This window comes from Platichthys flesus, chromosome 15 (genome assembly GCF_949316205.1).
Source record: "Platichthys flesus chromosome 15, fPlaFle2.1, whole genome shotgun sequence".
NCBI classification, from domain to species: Eukaryota; Metazoa; Chordata; class Actinopteri; order Pleuronectiformes; family Pleuronectidae; genus Platichthys; species Platichthys flesus.
The window spans coordinates 10321141-10347291 of NC_084959.1; the positions used below are offsets into that span (position 1 = coordinate 10321141).

Below are 26151 nucleotides of genomic sequence, written 5' to 3' on the forward strand. Positions count from 1 at the left end.
TGATGGCGAAAGCCACAAGTGAATTATACATTTGGTCAATTTCATTATGAAATTATAATGTATATAAATTATTGCAGGAAATATGTATATTTAACTTCAACCAAGGCATTCAATTCAACAGCACAACCCTGCAATTAAAACTCATCCTTTATCAAGTTTCAGTTTCCATTTCCCAGCATTCATAGCTGGCGGAATAGGTTACATGTAACCCGTAACATGATGGACAGTGAACTCCAGCGCTCTAAGAATAGCAGCAACATAGATCCAGGTTCTGTTTATTGAGGGGGGGTCCCTAAAAGGACATCCCTTTCCAGGGCTTGGCTATCATCTCAATACTCTGCCTATGTCACCGTACCCACCGGTTATTCCTGGCTATCATGATGTGACCCACATTTTCCTGCTCCGCGACACGGACGCTTCTTCATGTTCTCTCCAGACCTGGCTGCCTCAAATAGTGAAGGGTTACCATGGTGGCTCTCTAGGTGACACACTATCGTCCTGAGATCAGAAATAGAGACTGGCTGAGGTGGGGGTGATTCGTTACTCCTACTACTGTGAGACCAAACAAATTAGAAGTATGCCCTGTTCGGACTCACAGCTGGAGCGTACTAGTGTATCTATTTTTTTGAAGGATCCATATGTTGGATTTATGGCACAAATAAAGTGGTCACAGCTGAGACCATGTTTGATGTCTCTGTTTCTCTGTTTCAAGGAATAGTTCCACATTTTCGAAAATGTACCTATCGAGAGCTAGAGGAGATCATGTCCTCAGGGCACATATTTGAATACATTAAACAAACAAGTTGCTAAATGTTTGCATGTTGTAAAGCTGTCAAGGCATTTCCTGTATCTGTAATTAGGTGGTGGTTGTGTGTGTGTGTGTGTGTGTGTGTCAACTCAAGGTGTTATTTAGGATCTTCATTTCAGTTAAAGGATTGAGAGGTTTGAATCCATCAGGTCTGAATTTTATTATTAATTATTTCATCATTAATTCTTCACTTTTTAATTAATATTATTTCTAATAACAGCTATTATTCCTCTTTCACCACTTCCATGGAGTTGAGAACTGTGCCTGATGCCTGCATTGTGGTCAGCCATCTTTGTTTTGTCCTCTCAGAGTCCAAGAGGTCTTGGTGTGGTGGTGAGCCTGCGCTAACCCTGACACTTAAAAAAGAAACATGCCGTTGGGTCAGCAGACGCAAACGGCTCTGTCTGTCGAGCTGCTGTGTAATTACAGCCACAACCACTAAAATACCTATTGTAGAAAACTGCACAGACACGCCCACTACAGTGAAGTAGCAGGACGAGCTGAGCGGCTCCTTCTGACTGGTGAATAAAAGACTTTAGAGAGGTTCTTGAATAAGCACCTATCCGTTCTTACATATGTTTGACATGACTTTCAGAGAACAAACTGAGAAACAAACTAATTCCTCTCTGCCTTTATCTGGTTCCCATCACTAATAAGTAATTCTTGCTGACATCATACCATCAGGAATCAACTTACTGTTGTATGGAAGTGCTTAGTCATGCACCCAATGCATAGTCATGGTCACATTATCACTGAGGTAACAAATCAAAAGCATTAGGATTCTTAGCTCTAGCTCCGGTGTTACCATCCTGTGATCCAATGCAGATTCAGGAGAGACACCCATTTCTGTTATCTCATCCCACAGACAGATTGAACTAACAAACACAATTTCCCAGTTTGAGTCCTGTGACCCCTTTATATCAAAACCTCCCTCCCTTCTCTCCCTTTCATTTTGATGAGTCATCTTGAACTCAGGGGCAGTTACATACATGTTATCCAATCGAGTGTGGTTTGGGGTGAGTAGCCGACCCCACCCACTATACAAAAGTGTTCCGTTTGCTCCTGGGATGCAGTGGCAGTGTCAGGTGTGCGAGTTTAGATGTTGGCAACATAAAGGAATGAGATTTGGAAAGAAACAAGCTCTTCAGCTCAGTAAGTCACTACAGCCCTGTACTGCAATGCTGTATTTGTTGAGTCACACCCACTTTGACTGATCCGAACACATCATTTAAATCGCCCTTGTAACTACACCTCATCCACATATTGTGTTTCACTCGGATGTTTGTCTTTTACCTGTCTTTACGTCGATTTTCAGTAACAAGGTCTTGAATTGTAGTCACACTTTGGAACCAGGACACGCTGGTCACACCCACAGTATTTCATTTGTTTAAAATAAGTCACTGTTGTCGTTTACACATGTCGTCCACACTGATTGGAAGTTTGAGCACCGCTGACCACATTTTAGTATAAAACCTTGGGAGCTGCATTTTAACCGGCTGCAGTGTAGAAAATATGAAAAATTGGTTGGTAACCTTCACTTACCAAAAACAAAACAAAAAATCAGCAAAATAAATCTCTAATGCACCAGGTCCGAAGGTATTATTAAGTTGCCTGTGTGGTCAGATCTTTCTAATAGATGTGAATGTAAAAGAAACATGTAACTTCTAGCAGAGTCCATGGTCGCCCCATGTGACCAGTTCTGTTTAAAAGGCCTGCAAAAAGATTTCTGCAGCTTGTCTGTTGTGGATTGTTGTGACCTGGCAAACTGTAAACAGTCTGAGAACATGTTCACCACAGCCTGTTGTAGAAATCAATATTGGTCAAACAAGCAACACCACCTACCTGCATGTCTTTGGTTGCCATCTCCCCTGGAGTTGGCCAGCTGTTTGCATCAGCAAAATCTCCAACCTACACAAAGAATAAAACAAAGCTGAATGAGCAGAATGTTCACTGGTATGTGGAATAAAACAAAAAAGGGGCGAACCTGGTTGGTTACATTTTGTGTGAGCAGGTTTAGGAAACGAGAGAGAAGACCTCAAGTATTTTCACTGGTTCTGCAATTCACCCTTAGTTCACAGATCAAACCAATATAATAAAAAAGAGAAATGGAGAAATGTGCATGTGTTTGTTGTGGAGGCTGTAAAATCCTCCACAGAAAAAGAAAATTACATGTTTTCCTGTCTCGCCTGCTGTCAACTAGCTACCCTGCTTTCCTCCAGCATTTAGTGTAGTTTGTCTATTTATTTAGCTCCTGCAACACTGGGGTTACCTCAGAGTCATAAACGCTTGTGGTAAAGGTGTGTTTAACAGCCCTGCAGTAGTAAAGCAGACTCTGCCAGCAGAAGGTATGAAGTTCTGAATGACATGCTTTGAGCAAAGTGTGTTTGTCTTATCTGCCGGGCCATTGGCTCACCGGAAACTCACATTTGCATCGTACCAGGTGTGAGGGGAGGATACTACACATAGCTCGAAGTGTGAAAGATAAACACTCTGACCGTACATACCTGCACTGAGATAATGAATACATTATTCCAAAGGCTTCACAATAGATTAACGATTATTATAGATAAGTTATCTTTATAGAGAGATTAAAAATATCAGATGGTGTCAGAGTAAATAAAGCTTTGTTTAAAGCCAAAAATGTGTTTAACCCATTATAGCTTTAAGAATGGGTGTGACGTCTGTGTTCCTCCCTTTAGAGACGAGGCCATCCTTTTCAAGACATGTGACTGAGAAAATACTTTGTGATTCGCTGAAATACTTGCATGAATTGCGAAGGGTATTATGAGAAAAGTAGGAGGATCTACGCGAGGAGATAGATGTTGAAGTAGATTAAGGCACAGATGACAAAAACAATGAAGAGAATTCAGACCCAGACAATGTGCCTGTCAACCCTATGATCAAGGCTCAGCCAGTAAGAGATGTGTTTGAGGAGTAGGAGGAAGAAAAGGGGATTCCCTGATAATTTTCTGTATTAATGACAATTAGCGACAATGCAATGGCTGCAATGAAAGCCAAATGTTTAAGCTATCAAACTTTTTTATTTCATGTCTTTATCCGTTTCAGAGGCTGAGAATATTTAACGTTTTTGTAAATACTGTTGTCGCTTCAGAAAACCTTCAGGTTTTAGGAGGCCATTTTAAAACAGCACTTAGGGTTTAAGAGTGGTTTTATTCTGCACTGTATATCTTTATGGATTCTTAAAAACTGATTGTATCTGACCATAAAGGCCTTAGAGAGCAGTTAGCTTAGCATACAGACTAGAAACTGAAGGAAGCTTCTAACATACTTCTGCCCCCATGATTTCCCTATTGTGAAGTTCATTTCTTCAGTCCACACAAAAATATATCTTTGGTTTGTGTATCTAGTCAGCTGAAAACTGAACACTTGAGTAACGTGAACAGGGAACTGTGACCAAGCAAAAAACTACTGATGTAACTGTAATCATGACAGTGATCTTTTAGAAAAGCACCAGAATATTGTGAGAAGAGACAAAGTCAATTTATTAATCCTCAACGTGTCTCAGAGAAAACTGAAGCTGTAAATCTGACACAAGTCACATTGCAGCCACTACTTAATATATCCGTTTTTGGTAACTTCCTGAAGAAGCCCTGCTGGTGCTGTTGGTTATTATAAATACATCTTAACTTTAAATGGAGTGTTACTGAATACATCATTTACTGAGAAACACAAGCATGCATCATTACCTTTCCTCCACGTCTGGCTTTGGGCGGGTTCCCTGCTTTCACCACCTTAGCAGGGCCGGTCGACTCTGGAAACATCGAGATCAGCAGAATTAAAACTCTAGACACTTTACAATAGACCATTTGTAGCAAGAAAACTGATTTCATCTACAATGATGATTGCATTGCATTACTTAGACAACACATTAGATTAAACACAGAGAAGATTGTTTTTTTCTCTGGCAGTTTTGCCCATACTCCCTGACTGGCTTGTCTCAGTTAAATGATTTGCCTGTTTGCTCAGTTTTAATTAACTTTTCCATTGTCTTATCTACCTGTGGCAGGAAGACTCAATAAATTATTTGACAGTGCCTCCTTTAGGATTCCCCCCCCCCCCCCCCCCCTCCCACCACCGCTCTTGGCAGCGCCACGGCATCTATGCGCATTACTTGGCACCGATTAATAGACTTTGCTCCTCTGCTCTTTTCTAATAACTCAGATGAAGAACTGATCTTTATAGTAAACTGATCATGCATAACTGGGGCGTCGTTTATTCTGCAGAAATGAAGTAAAAACACCTCACAACAGAGTACGACTTGTGCGAATCACAGACACAAAGTAAACTTCAAGGACTGCTTATGCCCTATGGCTAGTGTTAACTGTTAACCTCTTAAGTGAGCACGGGTCAGCGGGTGAGAGGGGAGAGAGGACATCTGGCACTGTAATACGGCACATAACAAGGATGCTGTACTCATAGTGTCTGCCCAGATCCTGAAACAGTGGTGCCAACGATGCAAAATTGACCTTGATGGCAAATTTTTACTCATATTCTGAATGAGATACAGTTTTTTTTGGCTTCAATAAATCTGAGAAAGATTAAGGTCTATGGGAACATGCAGCGTTCCTCAAAAAGACGCAACAATGATGAATCCTATTCCATTCTGGGGGGGAAATATTCATAAAAACTAAAACAGAGCAACTGAGCTCACTTCACCATTTTAACCTGGCTTGTGTCTTTAAGTCAGATGTCCTGCTTCGTGGTGTCTTTGGCTGCAGTGTCACCACATGCACTATACAAGGCAGTGAAAGCTGTTCACAGAGACTCTGCCGAGCCATTTACACCAAGGAGCCGTATTCAGTAAGCTCCTTAAGGATGATCATGTCAGGGGAAAATGCCTGAGAGAGAGGGAGCAGGGAACAAAATCCTTTGGCACACTGTGTCTCTAACAACACCAGGAGCAGCAATGTCCCAGGGTGCAATTACAGAGTTGGGAGAACAAGTAGTCTTATGTGCAAAATATTATCAGACAAGAGATTTTGGAAGAATGCGGCTCGACGTAAGAGGAATATTAATGGGTTGGCGGACTAAAACGAAAAATGTATCAATTAGATGGTTTGATTTACATGGCATTCAACCAGGAACAACCACTAACCAGGTATCCAACTGACTATAGCTGAAATCATTCTCTTAATTTAATTTTTTTTTTTTTTTTTTAATATCCACATATGGTCTGTGCACCAGTGTGACACACAGCAAGCTATCGAGCATCTTTTTGCACCACACACAGAACTTTATATCTGGAGCTGAACTCCACTGTAGTGTGTTCAGGTCAAAGTTTTCTTCATCAGGTTATATTGGTGTACAGCTCCTCTTCACATTCCCATGACGAGACACCGAGAGAAGAACAACAGAATCATAAATAACTGAAGGGCAGGCTGGGTAACGATGCTTCAACTGCCCGGCAGAGAATAAAAGTGAGCATGAATATCTTGTCTGAACCGAGGAGCCACTACTGACCAAGAGTTTAAAGTCACAACAGATGTCAAGCGAAATTAGTTATGGAGCGATATAAGAAGAATAGTCATGTGTATGGGGAACTTGCACGCTTCCTGTCAAACTTTTTAGCAGATCTTGAACTTTTTATAGACAGAAAATAACCCTTTTCTTTTTCAGGCCTGTTGAAGGTCCGGTGATTGTGCACAGTAACCAGAGAAGGAGATTATTATAACAGGAGAATGTCGAGAGCATTAAGACAAGGGGTGGTGCCTGAGTTGAGTATATGTAGGAGGCAGGACATGACATACATTCCGCTTCAAAAATCACATGTTTGTGACGGCCGCGGATTTCATCTCCAAAAGCTCCCATATCACGACTTCCTAAGCTGGCATTTTCCTTTGCATCTTCAAAGTGTTTGACACCTTTTTTTATATCCTGGGATTTGGATAATTTGGGTAATTTTGTTTTGCTTCCGTCGCATGTTAGAAACGTCATCTACACGCCAACTTACTCGGCATCCTCTGGACACTTTACATGGGGATGCCAGAATATAGGATTCAGATATTGGTGTTCTCATGTACAGCCGGACAATTTCAGAAAAATGTCAGAGGTTCAGTGCAGGTCTAAAAGTGGTTTTACAATTTAACAATCCTTTAGGCACAGAGATAAACCACAGGTCATATTTGCAGAGTGCACGACTGAAAAACTATGCTGTAAGGCAGAAAGAAGCACTGTTACACAATCCAATGGATGGAGATGTTCAACATGAATACACATCAAGACACCAAACTGTTTCCTGAACAGCATCATATAGATCTGTGCTCATAATCAGCTCCAATTTAGAAGTACTTTATACCAGACCTTCCATTTCAGGATGGAATGTATTAACTCTTTACTGACATCCCATTCTACAATTTCTTTAAATTTGTTTAGTTTTAAATCTATAAATTTTATTTGAGAAATAGTAAGATTTAACTAAAACTTCCAGACACCGACAACTCTGCCCTTTAATCAACAGTTTTACAGTCATGTGTTCAGGAATTATGTCAGCAGAAATCCAAAACCTCTTTTGTGTTAAAGGCTGCACAGTATAAAGTATCGAGGACATAAAATCGACCAACAGTGCAATAAGTGGGGCATCTGTATCAGTCAAAATACAAAAGAATGAGCACAAAACACACTGTGAAATGTATCTGGATATAAAGTCTCATTTTCCCCCTCAGCTGCAGCTCAAACAGTGTTGACCTTGTCTGAATAAGAGGAGGACAATGAAACAACTGTGGAATTTTGATTATGCCTTATGGTCAACTCACAATTGTGTACACGCTCCATTATATTGTTCAGAAGCCGATGTTTTGGGATCAATAGAAAAGAGTCATTAGGAGACAATGTATGCCTCGACAGCCATAAAATTAAAAGAGCAGATCATTTGGTGCTATTGCAGTTACCCGACATTAGAATACTTGATCACATGAAACTAAAAAATATCAAAAGGCAACACTTCAATACCTCATAAAAAGTTCCATGAAAGAATTTCAACGAGCTCTGCTCCGGAAGCAAAATTCTTAGAGTGGTAATGAACGACATCTTGATCATTGTAACACCTCATATATTTCAGGGGGATAAAAAGACCATGTGAACTAATTCAACACTCAAATGTTTGCTTTGTGACGTCGGCAGCTTAACTTCTTAACCTGCATACATTTTAAATACAAGCTTCTTAAACCCTGCAGCACTCTCCAGTCGCTAACCCATCATCTCACACTCAGGCAGGCATAATGTTGCTTCAATGCTGCTGATCTTAATCAGAGCTGCTGACGTCACATCAACCTGCCACTCAGCCAAAAATTACTAATGACAGATGGGAATTAGAAGAAGTGCCAAAATTCAAGACTTTCTCGGTCGAGGATCAGGGTAACAACTACATCTTCAGATTGTGGATCATGTCTCCAGCAGTGTTCATGAGCAGTAACACTCAAGCAAAACAAGGAATTTCTTCTAGTGGCTGATAGAATCCAAATACCACTTCTTGTGCAACTATTTCAACACCTAGATTAAGATAAGCTGTATTTGTAAGAGACATTGTTTCAGTCACTCCTAAAACCTGGTGAAGTGAACATAAAGCTATGGACCATTACTCAGCACATCGTGGTGCAGTTAACCCAAAAAATCCCAAAGATCAATCTCGCCACTATTCAATTTAATTTCAAGCTAAACACGAAATGAGTGACCTTCATATAACTTGTTTTTGGACAATTGAGAACTGATAACTCATGTAACAATGTAATAGACTACTGGGAACTGATAAGTCTAAGTATTGGTCAAATTTTCAATCGAAAATGCATGGTCACAACCCAATGAATCAATTGTAATGGAATCGCTGCAATTAGTGATGTCACCCATTGGTTGCGTGCGGCCATCGTTGCCAGCACCAATCCAAACCATATTTGGAGGAGCAGGATGAATGAATATGAAAGTGGTCGCTCATGAACTTGCAAACAATTATCACCTGATCCAGCAGCTTGGACTTACATCCATCAGGTGGCCAGAGACAACTCTAGATAAATGCCAACACTAACCTGCTTGGTATCTAAATACTCAACAGTTTTCATATCTGAAATAGCCTTACAAGTAGCCACCTAGTTTGTAGACCCAAATAATTTGCTTGGCTGCACAGTTGTGTCACTTTATTGTGTAACCAGGCTTTATAAACCAACAACTTCTCTGGTAAACGCTCTGGTACAGTTGTAAAAAAGTTAATCATGTAGAAGCTTTGAATGATGTAACAGCTTTGTGCTAGATTCAAGTCATGGATTCAACATGAATTCCACGAGTATTTATCCCCCGTTATCTGCTTAGATTGAGCACAAGGTGTTAATAGTCTACGGAAGGTTTCAAAATTCATGCTGCTACCTACAGTGCATGACAGAGCATGTTTTACAGGCCAGAACATATCCCAGGTAACCAAGCTGTGCTACAACCATCAGAGATTTGCCGCAGAGTAATTAAATACTACAACTCTCTCGCCCTCTTTTCCCAGATCATTTCAATAGATATTAAATGTTTTTTTCGCTACTGATAGAAACTGTGTCTGTCTTAACATGTTCGGCCCAGACCCCTAATGGATGTGCTCTGAGTGATCGTGTCTCTCGAGATGTATCCTCAGCACATCTTGGCTGCATTGACACCTGAAGCAGATGTCCATTTGTGATTGTAGCATCTGTTAATACCAGGGCTTAACAGGGACTCACTGGCCAGAAACAGGTTGTCTTACTGCTCTACTCATGTGAACTTAACAGTGACACTTTCTTTCAGGGATTTGTTTCACTACTTTGGTCCTGACGGAAGGATACATACTTTTTTTTAGGCTTGAGATAAACATGAAACTCAGTTCCTAAAATGTCAAGGTAAATGTGTGGAATTGATCCAAACTAGGAAGTGACCGGTCTGCAACACACCGCGGTGGTATCCTAAATGTGATTTTCTGTGACAGCTTTGATGTTTGGTGGGTTAATCATTCAAATTGTTGACAACTCTTTTGAAACAGGCATGTGGGAATCTAACACAGATCACCAGCAGCCCTGAGACAATCATTTGGCCGACAAGTGTGTGCCTCCTTAAACTGTATGTGACTGATAATTTCCTTTTGTGGTGCAACGAGCTGCAGCCAGTGGACAATCAACGGTTGTTCAATGACAAACAATGTTTTTTGAGCTCATGATCAGCTGAGCCATGTGCTATGATCGCTCCAATCCGAGCATGTCGGACATCGCTCACGGTTGCTTACAGGGCTGCTCAGTGTTCGCTGCATATCAGATGATAGTTTAAAAAGGTCAGACAAGCGCCTGCCAAGGCGTCTGCCAAACTATAGGCTACAGTCCCCCAGCCAGTCACAGGCAGCAGCACATTCAATCAAGACACGCATTTTGTCACATGTTTTCCTTGAAGCAGCACAAGCTATGACTTAATTTCAATTTTCTGTTATAGCGGTTTTATTACGTTGCCACACAGATTTTTGAAATGCTATGTTTTTTTTGAAAAACTGCAAAAAAATTCTAGAAGAATTTGCTACTATGCTTATAAATACTGTTGTGTAATTAACAAGGATGTGCAGGAACTCGGCATCCACAGAAATCTACCTCAATATTATATTTTTTTCTGTCACCCACCAAAATACACGGGTGGGTGACTGGTCACATCTAAATCTTCAAACTGTGGCTGTAGTCGGTTGGGCAACTAATCTCCAACTCGATACATTTAACAAATTTTCACAAACCTTAAAAGGTACAATACAACACAAGAATACTCTAAATCAACTTTTAGTCATCAAAGTTTAACTAAAGATCTGTCATTTATGTGATTTACAGCTGAAAACAGAGCCAATGGTGTGACAGCACGTCGAGAACTGTGTAACTTAACAGGTACGAGTGAAGGCAGCTGAGTGTTATCTGTGCGTTCTGTGCTCAATTCTGCAAGAGCGACGATAAGAGTGTTGAATTCTTCAAAACTCAAGGACACGCTATGTGTCAGTGTGTGTGCATGTGTGTTACATGGACACCTGACAGAACACAAAGAAGGAATGAGCAAAGAAAGAGAAGGGGGCAAGAGAAGTACTGATAATTTGCATTAACAGGTAGATTAAGTTTCATCAAACCAGTTTCCCCAGAGTCGAAGGAGAGATTAAGAACAAAATGACTCAGCATCGAAGAAGACAGAGAAAACATTAATCATTCTCACTTACAAAATAGTTTCCCCAAGAACCAAGACAGATCTACAGTTCAATTCAAAAGTAAAACACCATTCTTAGGTTTTTCTAGACTCATACTGGGCTAAACAGAAGTCTCCATTTCAATGTAGATTTTAAAAAATTGATATCAGGGACAGCGATTAGAAGGTTTCAAGATAGCGACTCTCACAAACATATATACACACACACACGATCAGTTAATTACTGAAAGAGCAGGTAAAGACTATAAACTGAAATTATCACTGTAAGCAGACTTTGTGGAGCTTTTTATGTCCCGGGCAGTGGAGCTTTCCTGGGACCCTTCGCCGTGGCCCGCCGCAGAGCGCTCTGCTGGGGGCGCTGGAGCTGTGCATGTCTTTGTGGGTGTCTGCCCACGGCCTGGGCTCAGTACAACCTCCACAAGTCGGCCAAGAAAAACCCTGAGTCGGAGTAGCTAGTTATGTTTAGTAAGTAGCAGTATTCAAGAGGCAACAATTGGAGGTCAACCTAGCTTCCTGAGACGAAACCCTACTGCACCCACACATGGCGACTAAATTATGAGATGAACGCTAACAGGCAATTACAGATCGTTTATGGGAGAGATATGTTTTGTATGGTACAGTGTAAGGGACTAAATTAGAGAAGTTGGCTCCGGCTATATCGTTTTACAATTAGTTATTCACGCACAATCTTCGTTTACCAAGTATTTAAGATTCATACCAACATTAGTGGGTCTACACCGGTTTGAATAAACGCAGGTTTACGTGCAATAAAAAATGCGCATTTCCCCATGGTTAGGAGTTGGGGATTTTCTCCAAAAGCATCATTGTCGACATCAGGAGGACACAGAAAACTAAGGTTCTCTCTCACCTTGATGTCTTGCAAGATTAGTTTGTTCGACCAAGTTTCCATCACTGCCAATCAGATCAAGAGCAACACAAAAATCCATTTCTACTGCAGTCTTTTGACCCGGGAATGATTGCTGATTGGATCCATTCCCACTGCAGCGAAGCCAGGTTTTAGTGCGTTATTTATTTAGTGGCAAACATGAGGGGGAAAAAAAAGAGACCATCGAAGCATATGTTTCAGATAACAGTCAGGGTAGCACAACCACAAAGATAGCTTGCAAGAAACATTAGTTTCATTGAAAAGGTTCTTTAAGTCACCTGAGACCCTGGCCGAACCAGGTTCGATGGGATGATAGGAACCACCAGCATATCCAGGATAACCCTCCACCAACTTCTCTGGTCTGAACTTTGTTCACTTCCCTTTGCAATAGTTCTGAGACCTAATTAGAAATATCACTTCTACTTCTGTATCGCTGTCTATTTTTGGCTGTGACTGGTCAGGGACTGCTTGCCTTGCTGACCTGTCTTGTGGAGACTCCTCTCACTTACGTCCATGGAACCCCTCTTCTCTCTGTAATTTTCATCAGTATCAACTCTCAGTCTCCCTCTCCTGCTCCCGTGTTTTTCCCCATCGTCTTTCTTCATAGCATTCTGTGTCAGTAGTCATAGCCAGCGGCAACCATTAACATTAACTTCCACCAACCCCTACCATTTCCCATTTAATATTACCTCTTCCCCTTTCACATAATACACTTCCATCGAACTGAGATCAATTCACTCCGCTGTGGAGGCTCCATATCAGATTCTTACAAATCTAACCATTTTTTTTTTTTACATTTATATCAAAACATCCAAAAAGGGATACTAAAGGATATTTTCTGAACCTAATTTAGTTAAATGCTGTCAGATATTTCCTCTCTTTCCAATAAATACTATCTGGGATATCTCCAACCTTCAACACACACAGCCCATTCTCATCTTCCCACAACTCACAAACGAGCTCACAGCTCAGGTGGAGTCCACATTCAATTTCCCATGGGTGTTACAGCACACAGCAGGGCAGATACCTGCTCCAAACCCCGAAGGGTTTATCACTGTTGGAACCTTTAAATAAACCTTGTGCCACGTCGGCTCTGCAGGCTTAGATAAACACAGTGGTGGTGTTGGGAAACCGTGCCCTCCACCAGATGGTGGGACTTTTTTTGGCTTTGTCTAGCGGTTTTCTTCATGCTCCCACATGTATTGTAAGTGAAATCATGGTCGAAAGATTTACTTATTTAGGTAGGGGTTGGAGTCTGGGATTTCCCTGTGACTATAGTGGAAAAAGCAGCAGTCTGACAACTTCCTCACATGATTAACAAAATCCACAGAAGTCCGGGTCCAATTAAAACAACTCCTTATTAGATAAACATGCTTTAATTTCTCTTTCAATAAAAGGAATGAAAAACATTGCCAGGACTTCTTTAAATGCTCAACACAGGACACACAAGGTTCCTTAAAAAGGCACTGAAGAGAGCTGAGGGGGAAATGTGTCTATATGAGGAGGTGCGATAATCACTTTGAAATCGTCGTTAAAATTATCTGACATTATCACAATCGAAATCTCAAATAACTTCTGATGTGAAGGGTTCCTCTGCAGTTTTATTCACAAGCTATGAAGCAATTCACTCACATCCCCAACAGAGCGGAGCAGGGTGACGACAGACGAGGGAAGCCTTTAAGATCCAAATATGGAGGAAACGACAGTCAGGGTGCACGCCACAGACCGCCTGCCTCCCTGCTCCACACATACACACGTCAAATATGCTCCCCGGTGTCACATGCTCAGCCTGGTGACATCACTTCTTGCGGAGTCAAAAGATCACACAGCAGTGGGATGGGAGGTTTTCTACCAACGTCTGCTGAGCAACAGTTACAGCACCCATGACAAGAATGCTTTACTGAGTTCATGCAACATGTGACCAAACGCAACATCAAATCTCTGTTATCATCATGGGCATTTACGCTGAACGCAAACTGTTTCTCCAAATTCCCCCAAAGTAAATCATAATGAGGACTGTGTGATGTCAATGAGTCATGATTTTAAATTCAATAAGCACCTTCAAAAATCATTTCCCTTGAATATTAAGTTGTACCACATTTCATAATGTCTGTTCTAATGTTGTTCAGTAGGCTGGAAATATTTTCCACCAGCTGAGGTATTGCTGGCATAGTGCTGAATTCACAGGTTCAGTAAACAACACTGTTGACCTTGATGATATGTCTCACAAACCACTTGACTCCAGCTCTTCATCCAAACATGAAAACTACACTGCATTTCCTGTAGCTGCTACATAATAAAAGCAGAACCACAGATATTAATTTAAAAGATATACACACACATATCCAGCACTGACATTCACATGAAGTTTGGTCTGACAGGGGTCACAGGTGGGTCAGGGTCAACATGGTTAGCAAGCAGAGTTTAGGATGGGCCATATGATAAATTAAATCACATCAAAATAAATCTGATATATAAAATAATTATCACGATAATTGTCACTTTATTATCCAGGCCTAACGGTACTATAACAATGGAAGTCAACACAGAGGTTATTCTCAAAAAGCACTAGGGTGTTTTCTGACCTCAGAGGTCAAACATGTTCTAAATGTCGACACCCGAAGGCTGGGTGAAAAGCCAGGCATCGCATAGAGAGAGAAGCAGACACATTAATCATTTCATTCAGGGACAAGGGTGTACATTATCAGACAGGTTCTCCTGCAAGACATTTACAGTGGTGCATTCAGTTGTACACAAGAAAAGTTACTGAAAAAGAGCAAAAGAGAAAAGGTCAAATCCAGATTACCTTGCCACTGTGGCAAACTTGAAACACTACTGGACAACCAGTCGAACCACTAACATGTCGTAAGGAGGGGTTTCAGAAGCGACTGGACAAACTGGGGAAGCAAACAGTACTGGCTGCTTTATCCGTGGCTGTGAGGCTCGAGCAGAGCCAAAAGGTTTGGCACAGCAAAGTGTGAGAGAAGCAAACTAATTCAGAGCCATAGAAAAATGGCTGAGGTTCACACTGCAGCATTTTGTTTATCCCATTCATTAAAAACATCCTCTTATGGGAACAGCCGGTTTGAAAAACAATGACTTGTGTCTTACCTAGAAACTGAAACCCAATCAACTAAATCTCCCTCCCATATAAAAAAGGACTAACTAGTCAGAGTTAGCTGCAGAAACGGGACATAATGCAAATTAAATGTGATATATTTAATGTGCATTGAGCGTTTGGCTATAGTCACTTATTAAAAACCAGTGAAGGGGACACCTCCTTGATGCAAACGATCCACACCCTGAGCTAACGCCTGTGCTGCAGAGTCTGAGAGATGTGCCTCTATCGCCAAGTCCAGACACAACACTGACACAGATAAAGCAACTCGGACTCGACAACTTAAGTAGAGGGCTAATAAGAAACAGCTGACAGTGTGAGTGTGAGTGCGTGTGGTAAAGTAGATTGAGTAGCATAGACATTGGTCGGCTTCTTCAGGATAATCTGATCTGAGGTTCTGACCTGAGAGTGAATATCTTCAGGTTGAGTTTTTTCTGACCAGTCAAAAACCTTCAAATAATGAATTCAAAGATATATCCCAAAAAAAAAAAGAGGCTGAAAAAACTATTTACATATTGGCTTTATTAATAATTAATAATCTATCACTAATCAGTTTAACTTTCTGCTGAAAGACTTATCAACCAATCATTTCATCTAAAGTGATATCCAAACATGAACACAACGTCTGTGCAAGTTTAAACAACCAAAAGATGAATCAAAAACTAAATTGACAAATTGTGATACAATCTGATAAAACAGCTTTACAGCTCAGGAGTACAGGAAATTGAAAATAAGAAAACAATGGCCATTAGAGATTAATGTTAAATACACTTGGAACATAAAATCTGCTTTCAGACGTGCACTGAACTCTGCAACTTGTGAACGCAAATGCCCGAGTGAGAGTCTCCGCAAATTCCGCAGATTCTCTCTGCCTGGGCTCGTTATATAAAGTCTGTAGTAATCCAGGAGAAGTTGGATTCAACGCGAGCTAGTGGGGTGTTAATGACGCTTCTAACAATTGACAGATGCAAAAATGAAAAAAAGAAAATAAAGAAAATAAACATATCCTGGTGAGAAATGCAATGTCATACAAGTGGCAGACCCAGACGATGATGTCTAGAGAGTTAATGGTGGTGTTGATGATGATCTCCGCAGCGGAGTGAATACGTCACTTCCTGTCTCTGTCTGCTGCACCCGACTGCTCCACCTCTCACCTGAATAATGCAGAGGATTTGTTGCTGTTGTGAACGCGCCTGTGCCACACCCTGGTCATGTGTAAAACACAAACTGTGGGTAAACTACGTAGACGATTCTTTGGATTATACCTGCAGGTCTAAAGACATCCTCTCAGACTGGGCCCACCTCAACACAGCTAACACCGAGCTGCAGCAGTGTGACGAGTGTCCTGCAACAGTAGAGCCCCTCTACCTCTTCACACATCAGCACTCCCCTCCAGCTTCACGACCTTTGTCGAGGCCTGACACCTCATGAAATCCTACAAACACCCTTGAGGGGATCTGGTGACAGAGGGTGGGGTTTTGTTCCTTCACAGCAAAGAGGAAGAGATTCACAGGACAGGGACCAATGCAGGAGACAAGGAAGGTGTCAGTGCTAATTTTGAAACAGCGAAACACTGGTTCTGTGAAGCGCTAATAGAGAAAAAGACTGCAGCAAGACTCCAAAGCTGCTCGAAAACACACACTTTAGAGTACTTAAAGACCACAACTTTGTTTAGAGCTGCCGCGCCGTAAGACACATGGCAAGGAAATGCTAATGTATGCACCCAAACCTGCCATTATTCATCTGGCAAACCTGCTGGTTTCTCCTTAGTCCTTGAATAGTCTGCATTGTTCACAATTGAAAGTGAAGATGAACATACACAGCCAAGAACTGACAATGTCAAGCTGAGGCTGGGGTTCCTTGGAGACCAAACCCAGTGTTTAACAGCCTTCGGACCATAGTGTCAATAAAGCCAGACATTATCAGTTCTACTCTCATAGTAGAGCAGAAATACATTTAAAAAATGTATCCTGGAGAAGAAAAAAAAATCTCTCAGAGACTTTGTGCAAAGGCCAGAGGCCTGTACATGTATCTAACATGCTGGCGCACCCTGGAGCTCACGCATGCACAAACACACTCACACACACTTGATGACAATGGTGGAGAGAACTAAATGGTCAGGTTTGATTACACTTCACTTTTGATGATATTGACAAATATAGTTAAGCTATGTTTGTGGCATGCTGATGGGAAACCAAAGGGGTAAAGTTGGTCCTTGTCCTAATTTCACCATAATTCTGCATATAACGATTTGGCCGTTTCTACAGAGAACACCACAGCATCTTAGATCTGTCTTCTTCTCACCGGCACTTGCAGAAACACACCAGCACTGGCACATTACAGTTTTCGGTGGAACATTTCTTTACAGTCAGTTTGCCTTAAGCAACAGGCAGACAGGAAACTAACCCACTGAGCCAAAATGGCGTCATTTTGCCAGCAGTAAAGCCTTGTTAGAGTTAATTTTGTTTCCAGGACAGTCTGGTGATTTATGTCATGTTTTACCCTTCTCAATAGCACCCGAAATTCTGTTAAATGTTAAAGAGGTTGGGACAAAACTTTAAGTAGAGAAGGTCTGCTTATGTAAACACAGTGCTGCTCTTGTTTAATGGTGACCCCTCAGAGGAAGGCCGGCCACATAACTGCTCACATTTATCAGTAATCCACCATTTACTTCCTCAGGGGCCAAAATCCATTTATGAATCAGGACTTCAAGCTGTTCTCAGAAATACTGAGCCCACCATTCAAATTCAGTATCATACATATTTAAAACCCACTGAAAAGTTTAACTGAGCCCCAATTAAGACACATGACCGAGAAAGTCTTAAGACATTAAGGCTGTGACTACATCATTTGTATTTGCCTCTCTGTCTGTAATTGTTGTTTTTTTTCTTCCTCCTTTTTTTTCTTCTTCTAAAGAAAGTGACATCTTCAGTTACCATAAAGAATACACCACATTTATCTCAGACTCTAAATAGTTCTTTATGGAGATTCACTCTTTTCATGAAGTATCTCACTGCACAAACAGTGGAACACTTTCTTAATATGAAAGAACATTAATTTATTATCTAGTAAGCCAGTGTCTTTCCGTTCGTGTATTTGGTCTTGAATAAGACAATGCTTTGTAATGTTCGTGTACAGAGGAAAAAGAAATGCACCATATATTCTCATATTATTCACAATCTGTGCTATCTTTGACAGCATTTTGTTTAATGAGAAAAGATCCTCCAATCCATTTAGGGAACCGTTTTTGTAATACTTTTATTTAAATCATCCCTAATGCCGTGAAGGTGATCATATCAAGCTACTCCAACCAGTACATTACTGTATATCTTTTGCTATATGAATGTATGGAACCATCGCACAGAAGACCAATGCCTTTACAGTCTCTGTCGGCAGGAACCAGTATCACTCTGTGTGGGGTCGCACCAGGTGCAGCACACTGCTCAGTGCTGGCACCTTTCTGACCCCACACACTGTCTGTAATTGTTTGAATGCTCCACTTTGCTTTTGGTGTCAGTTCTGCGACAATTTTAATATACAGGAAGACACCGTACTGTAGATCCCACGAACGAACAATGAGTCTCAATGTAGCTTAGAGTTGTCGCCCATTTTCAGAGCAATTTACGGTTCAAAAAGGGTATTTACGATTCATTTTCTCTATTGACATTTAAAAAAGATTGAAAAGGTTTTCAGCCTTGAACCAGCCATGCGATGATTTGTGACCATAAAACAATAAAAAGCACCCCAAAAAATTACAGAAAAAAGGCAAAAGACAGATTAAGATAATTATTTTAAGAGGGAGGACACCACACCTCCCATAAACCCCTCTGAATCATGTTCGCAATATCATGGCTGGAAAACTCAGCCAGTAGCGATGTTGTCATTTACATGAAAAATTTGGACAAAAGTAACAACAAATCAGAAAGTGAGAAGTCACACGTTCTCTTATCAAAACACTAAACCATCAATGCCCTCTGTAACCAGTGGGTAGCGTTGACCCCCTCTCTCACCCCATTTTCCCAGTCAAAGTTCATCAGACTGCCCTTTGCACGAAGTAACAAAGGCAGAGTCAACTCCAGACCAGGAGCTAAGGCATCCTTTCCAACAAAATCCAGTGGAAACGCACATTAAAGTTGCCCTTTGGGGTCTCTAATCACTCTGGAGTAATGTTTTTAGAAAGCAAACCATGCATGCACAGGAATTTGCTTTACAGATACATAACTATTCTCCAACCACACCAGCAAAGAGGCATACTGCTACCAAGCAAGCATGGATGTAAACGCTGCATAAGAAATCAGACAAACGAGGAAGCAAATCTATTTAGCACGATCGTTAAGCCTTGAGGAATCGAGCATAATAAGTGGTTGGGTGAGAAACGCTGAATGTAAACAGAAGTTTTTATTTGTTCATATGAAAACTCTGCAGGGCATCGTTAAGTATGTGACCAGGACGTTTTACAGACGAGCCAGAGGAAAACTGTCGAAGGATGCTGGCGTCTCAGAGCTGGTTTTCAGTAACAGCATGAGAAAAAAAATACGCCAACTCTGGACACTAGGGCTGTTACGATATTAGAAATTATTGCTAACTATTGACATGCTAGTGACTGTGTCCTGTTGAGTAACTGCCAAATGACAGACAATAAACCCAGACAGTTATTATTAAAAAACCAATATGATTTTTGGTTCTACAAAACAAGACATTAGAAGAAAACTCAGTTTCTGATAAGTAGATAAATACTTCACTGGCCCAGAAGGAAAGTGAGTTTCATCAGCATGTTTACAGATTGGTAATGACTCAAAGAACAATAGGGGCCAGACAAACTGATTACTTCCTACTCTTTGCAGAAGTCGAGGTCCCATATTGCGATACCATCCCACTGTGATCCTAAAACCAGCTGCCTGGACTGTGGAATTACTCTTTCCTTCTTTCAACTGTTGTTTTTTTAATCCAGGGCAGGAGTCCGGGATCTTGTTCAAGGACAAGCTGGGTACACAATACTGATTAGAGAGCAGCCTACCTGAAAAAAAGAAAACTTTTTTCATTTTTGATGGAGAGCTTGAATCTTTCTTTCTAAAAATAAATGTCGCTACACTGAGTTTTACAGAAAATGCTATGATCTCTTTAGGATACAACTTTAGAACACTGACAACATTTGAGTGTCGCTACACCTCAGTCTACACTCACATTACAGTGTCTGAGCTGCATCAATTAGTCACTATTAGCTTAAGTAATCAATATAGAATTAATCTTCAATTGTGTTGATAATTAAATAATGGTTTAAGGTAATTATCAAGAAAGAAACGTTTCTTTAATTTCAGCTTCAGGAGGTTAGGTTTTTGTTCCTTTTCATTTGTGATTACTAAATAAAGAGTCTGTTCCTTGAACCAAGCTATTTGGGCTTTAGAAAATGGCGATGGGGATTTTTTCAGACATGAGACATTATGTTGAATGACTAAAGTAATCTTAAAGGAAAACGATATGAAAAGTTATCATGAATTTCAGATGTAATGTTCACATTTCTCCAAAATCATAAAATCATTGGCTGAACCATGTTCATTAGAGAGGCGGTTCACTCTTAGTCAGTGGTTCCATATAAGGGGGTAATGATCCACCATGTAAAAAAGAAAAAAAAACGTTGAGGTTCAAGGTTATGTTTCATTTTAAACTTGCAATTGTGATAATTTGTCCAAGTACATTTTGGGTTGTTTGAATTGAAACACTGGAGCCTTGGTTATCTCAACCTCTGGCCCCCAGCCAGGCTTGCTTTGCTGATGTGACAGCTTTTGGACGACATCCACCCAGACTGGTCCGGATTCAGGGTACAGGCTGTTACCCGAAGTCCACACAGCACAGTCAACAAACCAGCCTGCAAACAAAAAGGCAGCACAAACCGCTGACAAGCCACAGAGTCTGACAATGTCCAGGACATACAAAACACACACATGGCTCAGGAGACGTGAAGCCACCATGCACTGACAGAGCACCAGGGGGAGAGCGGCTCCACGTGCTTCACCAATAATCAATCCTAATAATCGATCGATGAGCCGATGATTTAAAACACCTCCCTCGATGTGCATTTTAATTACAAATCATAACCCTCTACATCGTCTGCGCTGGGATCAGGGAGATCATGCAGAAGCCATGATGACGCTGCCTGCTAGCTCCCCATGCTAACGTTAGCTAGCATGGGTTGGACAAGGGAGGCAGGGGCCGTTTTGTTCTGCCGACGTCCACACTACGTGACAACCTTCCCACTACCCACGAAACAATCGGACTGGCCCGCAAACAACAACCCCCGGCGACGATCCGCTCTGTATGTTGATGCGGCGCACATGATGCTAACAAGCTAGCAGCGACCATGCCTTTCACCAGGGGAACACGTGGAGTGAACACGTGACGCCCCACAACAAACCAGCTCGTTTTCATTAAAAGAGATTTAACAATGTGATGTTTTAATGATCGGTGGCGTTGCCGTGTCTGGAATCGATGTTGGGAGGACGTACAGAGGGCGGTGTGCGTTTTAAACAGGGTGGGATGTAGCAGCGTGGAAGCTAAGCTAACATCTGTGTGTGTGTATGTGTGCGAAGGGCTGGACGAAACACTAGGCCATAGAAGTGTGTGCGTGCGCTATTGTTAGCTGGCTTAGCCGCTACACACACAACTAGCCAAGATCGTGTGTTTACAGCTGATACAATAAAGGTGGTTGTCTCATTAGCGTGTGTCGAAACCCGCCCTGAAAACACACGTGTTAGCAACAGTAAAGACCAGTTTAAACATTGGGTAACACAGGGAGTGTGTGTGAGGTCAGGTCTGACTGGATGGCAGGAGATGGGACACATGCTAAACATGGGGACTGTTTTCAAGCCAGATGTCCTGTTGTCTCCCACTCTGCAGAGTTTAAAGACACTGCAGGAACGGCAGAGAGACGTTTCAAGAAGCAGAGGAATGCAACCAGTGACCACAGTACAAAACCATCATCTGGTGGGATGACACGAGTGCAGCATCTTCACATAACACATGTCCATATTTGTGCAGGACAATTCCCTACTTCCCCCTGAGAGTCTCAAACAGAGCGGGGTGTCAGTTAATAACAGGCATCTTGTTATTTAACCCTGGATTTTCATCATAAAGCAAAAAAACAGGGCATTTGTTTTTTTATAAAAAGCTATGTGGAGCATTGTAAGTGTTTTTAAAAAGGTGTGATCCCTTGTGAAACCAACCAACCACCCTGGAATTCAGTGAAAGGCTTTCTGCTTCCGAATGCATTCAGCCTTTCTGGTGGGATGTAGTGCAGCTACTTAACAACCATTGCACTACAGCACGTCCATAGTGGTGCAGGACATTTCCTTACTGGCAACAAAGGGTTTCAAAAACCCAGAGGGGTTTAACTTCAAGTTAAAAGGAATCATGTGAGCCATGTGGAGGTTTTTTTTAAGTGCTTTTTAAAGTGAGTGATCCCCTGTGCGACCAGCCCCCCCGTGGCTCCACACCGCCACCCTGAACTTCAGGAATAGCCTTCACCAAAAGGAGGTGGAGGAGGAGTGGGGGGTGCATGCACTCCAAATATAACCAGCGTGCAGGGAGCACAGACAGGGATTGTTTACGCAGCCCCTTACCTCTTATTTCCCTACATTAATACAATGTGATCCCCTGCCCCACCGTGACAGCCGCCCGGATGACCAAACTTGGACGCACAGACACCGACACAACACTGACAGCCAAGAAAGCAACATGTAGGGGAGGGTACGCACCGTGGTGTGCTTGTCCATTCACGCTGACCACGGTCACCGCGTTCATTTTCCTAGTCCACGGGTTCACCTTGGGCGGGGGGGCTTCAGTAAAGTCCTTCCTGCTGCCTGTTACCCCCTCCTCGGTCTGCTTGTCCTCGCTGTCACAGTCCCCCTTGTCCTCCTCCGTCGCCTGCTTGGAGGTCTGCTCCTCCGCGCCGGGGGACCCTCCCTGGCCGGGGCCGCCGCCGGAGCTGCTCCCTTGGTCGTCGACACCCGTCTGCCGCTTGGCCTCGTCGCCCCGGCCACCCTCCCCTTCCTCGGGTTCAACTCGGGCCACTTTCCCGTGCTCCTCGGCTTGGGCGAGCGGATTGCCAGGCAGGAGAGCCTCCACCTGAGTGGCCATTTCCCACCGCCGTCTTTCTTCCCCCCTCAGGATTACAAGTCCTCCTCCCCCCCGGCCCGAAATTCGCCTTCAATTTGAGGGGAACGTGAAGTTGCTCGGCGGTGAGTGCCGCTCCTCTATCGCTCCTTTGCCGCAGAGCTTCAGCCTAAGACGCGGGGCAGTCGGCGCTGCGCTGAAACATGTAGAAAAAGAGAGAAACGTGTCCGAGGGCCTCAGGATTACAACCTTATCTCCAGCACCAGCAGCAACATGGATGATCCCCACCACGCGATACTAGGGTGCGCGCACGTACAGTGTAGAGGGGGCGTAGCCACGTAAAGACTGGAGCGCGCTTTTGGGCCAGATCGAGATGCTGCGTTCAAGTTCTGCCTGATCACAAATCCTCTCCAACTCAAAGTGTCCTCTTGATGAACACACTCAAGTGCTCTCAGTTACCGAAGATATCCAGTTGTAATTGTTAAATTATCTGTTTAATCTCGTTTGATATAGTGTTGAAAGATAATTTACTAATCTGACAAATCCATTTTTCTACTGAAGCAGAAGTAAACAAGGACCTTACCTCCACCAAGGCCCAACAGTCCCTCCATGAAGCCACATTTATATACACTAGATCTGGATTTTCATTTGGATCAGCGCAAAATAGCACACACTCATAAATTTCAGCCCTTCAACATGCCTCTGAGTATTCATCAATATCCTTTGGTAATTATCTGAGAATAATGATTTCATTAAGGGGTAATCTCATGTGTCTCTTTGTGTAATCCTGAAAAATAACAAACAATTACATTAAATCTTATTTGTATAGTGCCAAATCATAATGTGCATTATCTCAAGGTGCTTTACATTGAAGGTCTAGACTTGAGACTAGATAAACCCAACAGATCCAACAAATAGCAGCACTTTGGCCAATTAACTGGAAGAGACCTCAAGCAGAACCAGACGGATTGTGGGCGGCCATCTGCCTCGACCAAACAAACAATAATCTCCTTGGTAATGACATAATGCTCACTATCTATTTTTTAATGGAAATAGTTTTCTCATTTTGTCCAGCTATATATCTACACATCCATCCATTCTTGCATAGAATTCAAATAAGGTACAATAAATTGAGTAAAGGAGAGTATCAGTGTAGCTTCAACTTCCATTGTCCTCCACATATCAAATTATAGAATTTTGGGAACATTCCTCAATAGTTACTTCAATATCTTTCATCTTCAATCATCATATATTTAAGACCAGGTTTGTTGCAGTAGTTGGATTTAATTAAGTCAAAGGAAAAGATGAATAAAAGCATCACATTGACCAGTTTTATTTATCACGGGTTAACACAAGGGTCAACTGTAGAATGAGATGTAAGAGAGATGAATTAATTTAATAAAAAGAAGTAAAAAAGAGCCTTGTATAAAAAGAAAAATACAATACCATACCAGAAAACTACAACTGATAAGTTAAAATTAAATAGGGACATGTTTTCAAAACCTGTCAATACATTTTCCAGAGGCCAGTGAGGAAAACATTGCAAAGAGATGTAGAGGAATTTGAAATTTGTCAACAAAAATTTGAAATTTGATTGAAAATACAGTAAAAGTAAGCTAACGTTAGCTAGAAACGTGGGTTACTAGATTTCCTGGGTTTTTCCTTTTTTCTGAACGTCTCACGGAGCCCTCGATGACGTCGGTCTCGCCCCCTGAACGCATCAAATCACGTTACCTCTTTAAATGTCTTTCACAGAACATATTGTTTCACTGTAATTAGTCTTCAACTAAACACGATGCAGCTCCTGTCCCGTTAACTCATCCATCAGCTGCACATTCAACGTTGTGCTGCTTTCTAACTTGCGTAAAAGACGCTAGAGACATTTACGTAAAGCGCTATTCACCGTCGCCTTTACTCCTCCCACGTGTCCACACCAGAGCTGCACGTGTGCGCTCACGCTCCGAGCCCAGTTTTCCTTTTAAATGTTAAACATTAATTTCTTAAGGTGTCACGGTTTCCCCACAACACACGCAGAAGTTCTAAGATAGAGTGTGTGTTTGTGTGTGTGTCCGTGTTGTGTGCTCGTCATCGGTGTCTGATCCGTTGTGTTGTGTCTGCAGTCATATCCAACGTGTGGCTCAACAAGCTTTTTTTTTAGTATTTAAGGTTGATTATATAATAGACAGGAGTTCACGTCGGATTTTCCCATTTGCTACTGACTGACTGTGTGTGTGTGTGTGTGCGTGAGCGTGTGTGTGTGTTATTTCAGAGTGAGGAGTTCTGTCTCATAGTCGAATAGGAAAAAGTAACCGTTCCTCCAGCTACTACTGCTTTCTGTGTTAATACAACTTCAGTTTTTTTCACACAGACCCTTGAAGACGTGTTACAAGAACTCAGCTCAGCCTGGTTTAGTAACATTCACTGGTTTAGGTAGAGTCATTTGATCAGGTAAGACGTGAAAGAAGTTTTCAAATTCTTAGATTGCAACCCAGAACAAAACCAGTGGAGTGTTGTTTCTGGGAATCCAGACTTTAAAGAGCACTAAACCAAAATTATATTTATGAGAAAGAGGAACATAAATAGGTTTATGATTTATGATCCTAATTATCATATAAGTTGGGTGATGACAGAAGTTTTGAGATTCCTGATTCTTGGAGTTGTTAAGAGAGTAAAAACCTGCATTGAAATTGTACTTGTGTAAGGGAACCATTCATCAGTACATGCATATCATATTACATCAGTGGTTAAAAATAGCCCCTGTGTGTGTGTGTGTGCTCGTTTTTGTTACCCCTATAAGACATTTTCCAGTGTAAACACTGACCTTATCAGGACCAGTAGACCTCATGGGACCAACGCCTGGTCCTAATGAGGGGACATGTTATTTCTGAGTTCCTAGTTAAGGTTAGTGTTGAGATGAGAATTGTGATTAGGTTAAGGTTAGGCTGTCCACAATAAATGGAAGTGATTGCAAACTCTTGATAAGGATAGCTGTGCAAACCTGTGAGTGTGTCCAAACTTTTAATTCCTCTTTAATTCAGATCA

The 26151-nt window shown here is 41.8% G+C and overlaps 1 protein-coding gene and 1 non-coding gene across 2 annotated transcripts in view; both read right to left on the reverse strand.

The window, feature by feature from the left end:
* larp1 (La ribonucleoprotein 1, translational regulator) overlaps positions 1–23547 on the reverse strand; it is a 43721-nt gene extending 20174 nt beyond the window's left edge. The window contains exons 1-3 of the mRNA XM_062405726.1: positions 22752–23547; positions 4516–4580; positions 2651–2716 (exon numbers count right to left, since the gene is read on the reverse strand). Coding sequence (XP_062261710.1) covers positions 2651–2716; positions 4516–4580; positions 22752–23133 — 513 coding nt within the window. The 5' untranslated portion in view covers positions 23134–23547. The remainder of the gene's footprint in view (positions 1–2650; positions 2717–4515; positions 4581–22751) is intronic.
* LOC133970230 (small Cajal body-specific RNA 14) lies at positions 18343–18470 on the reverse strand. Its single transcript, XR_009924286.1, has one exon. It is a non-coding gene; the product is annotated as a small Cajal body-specific RNA 14 (non-coding RNA).
* Positions 23548–26151: the final 2604 nt, after the last annotated feature.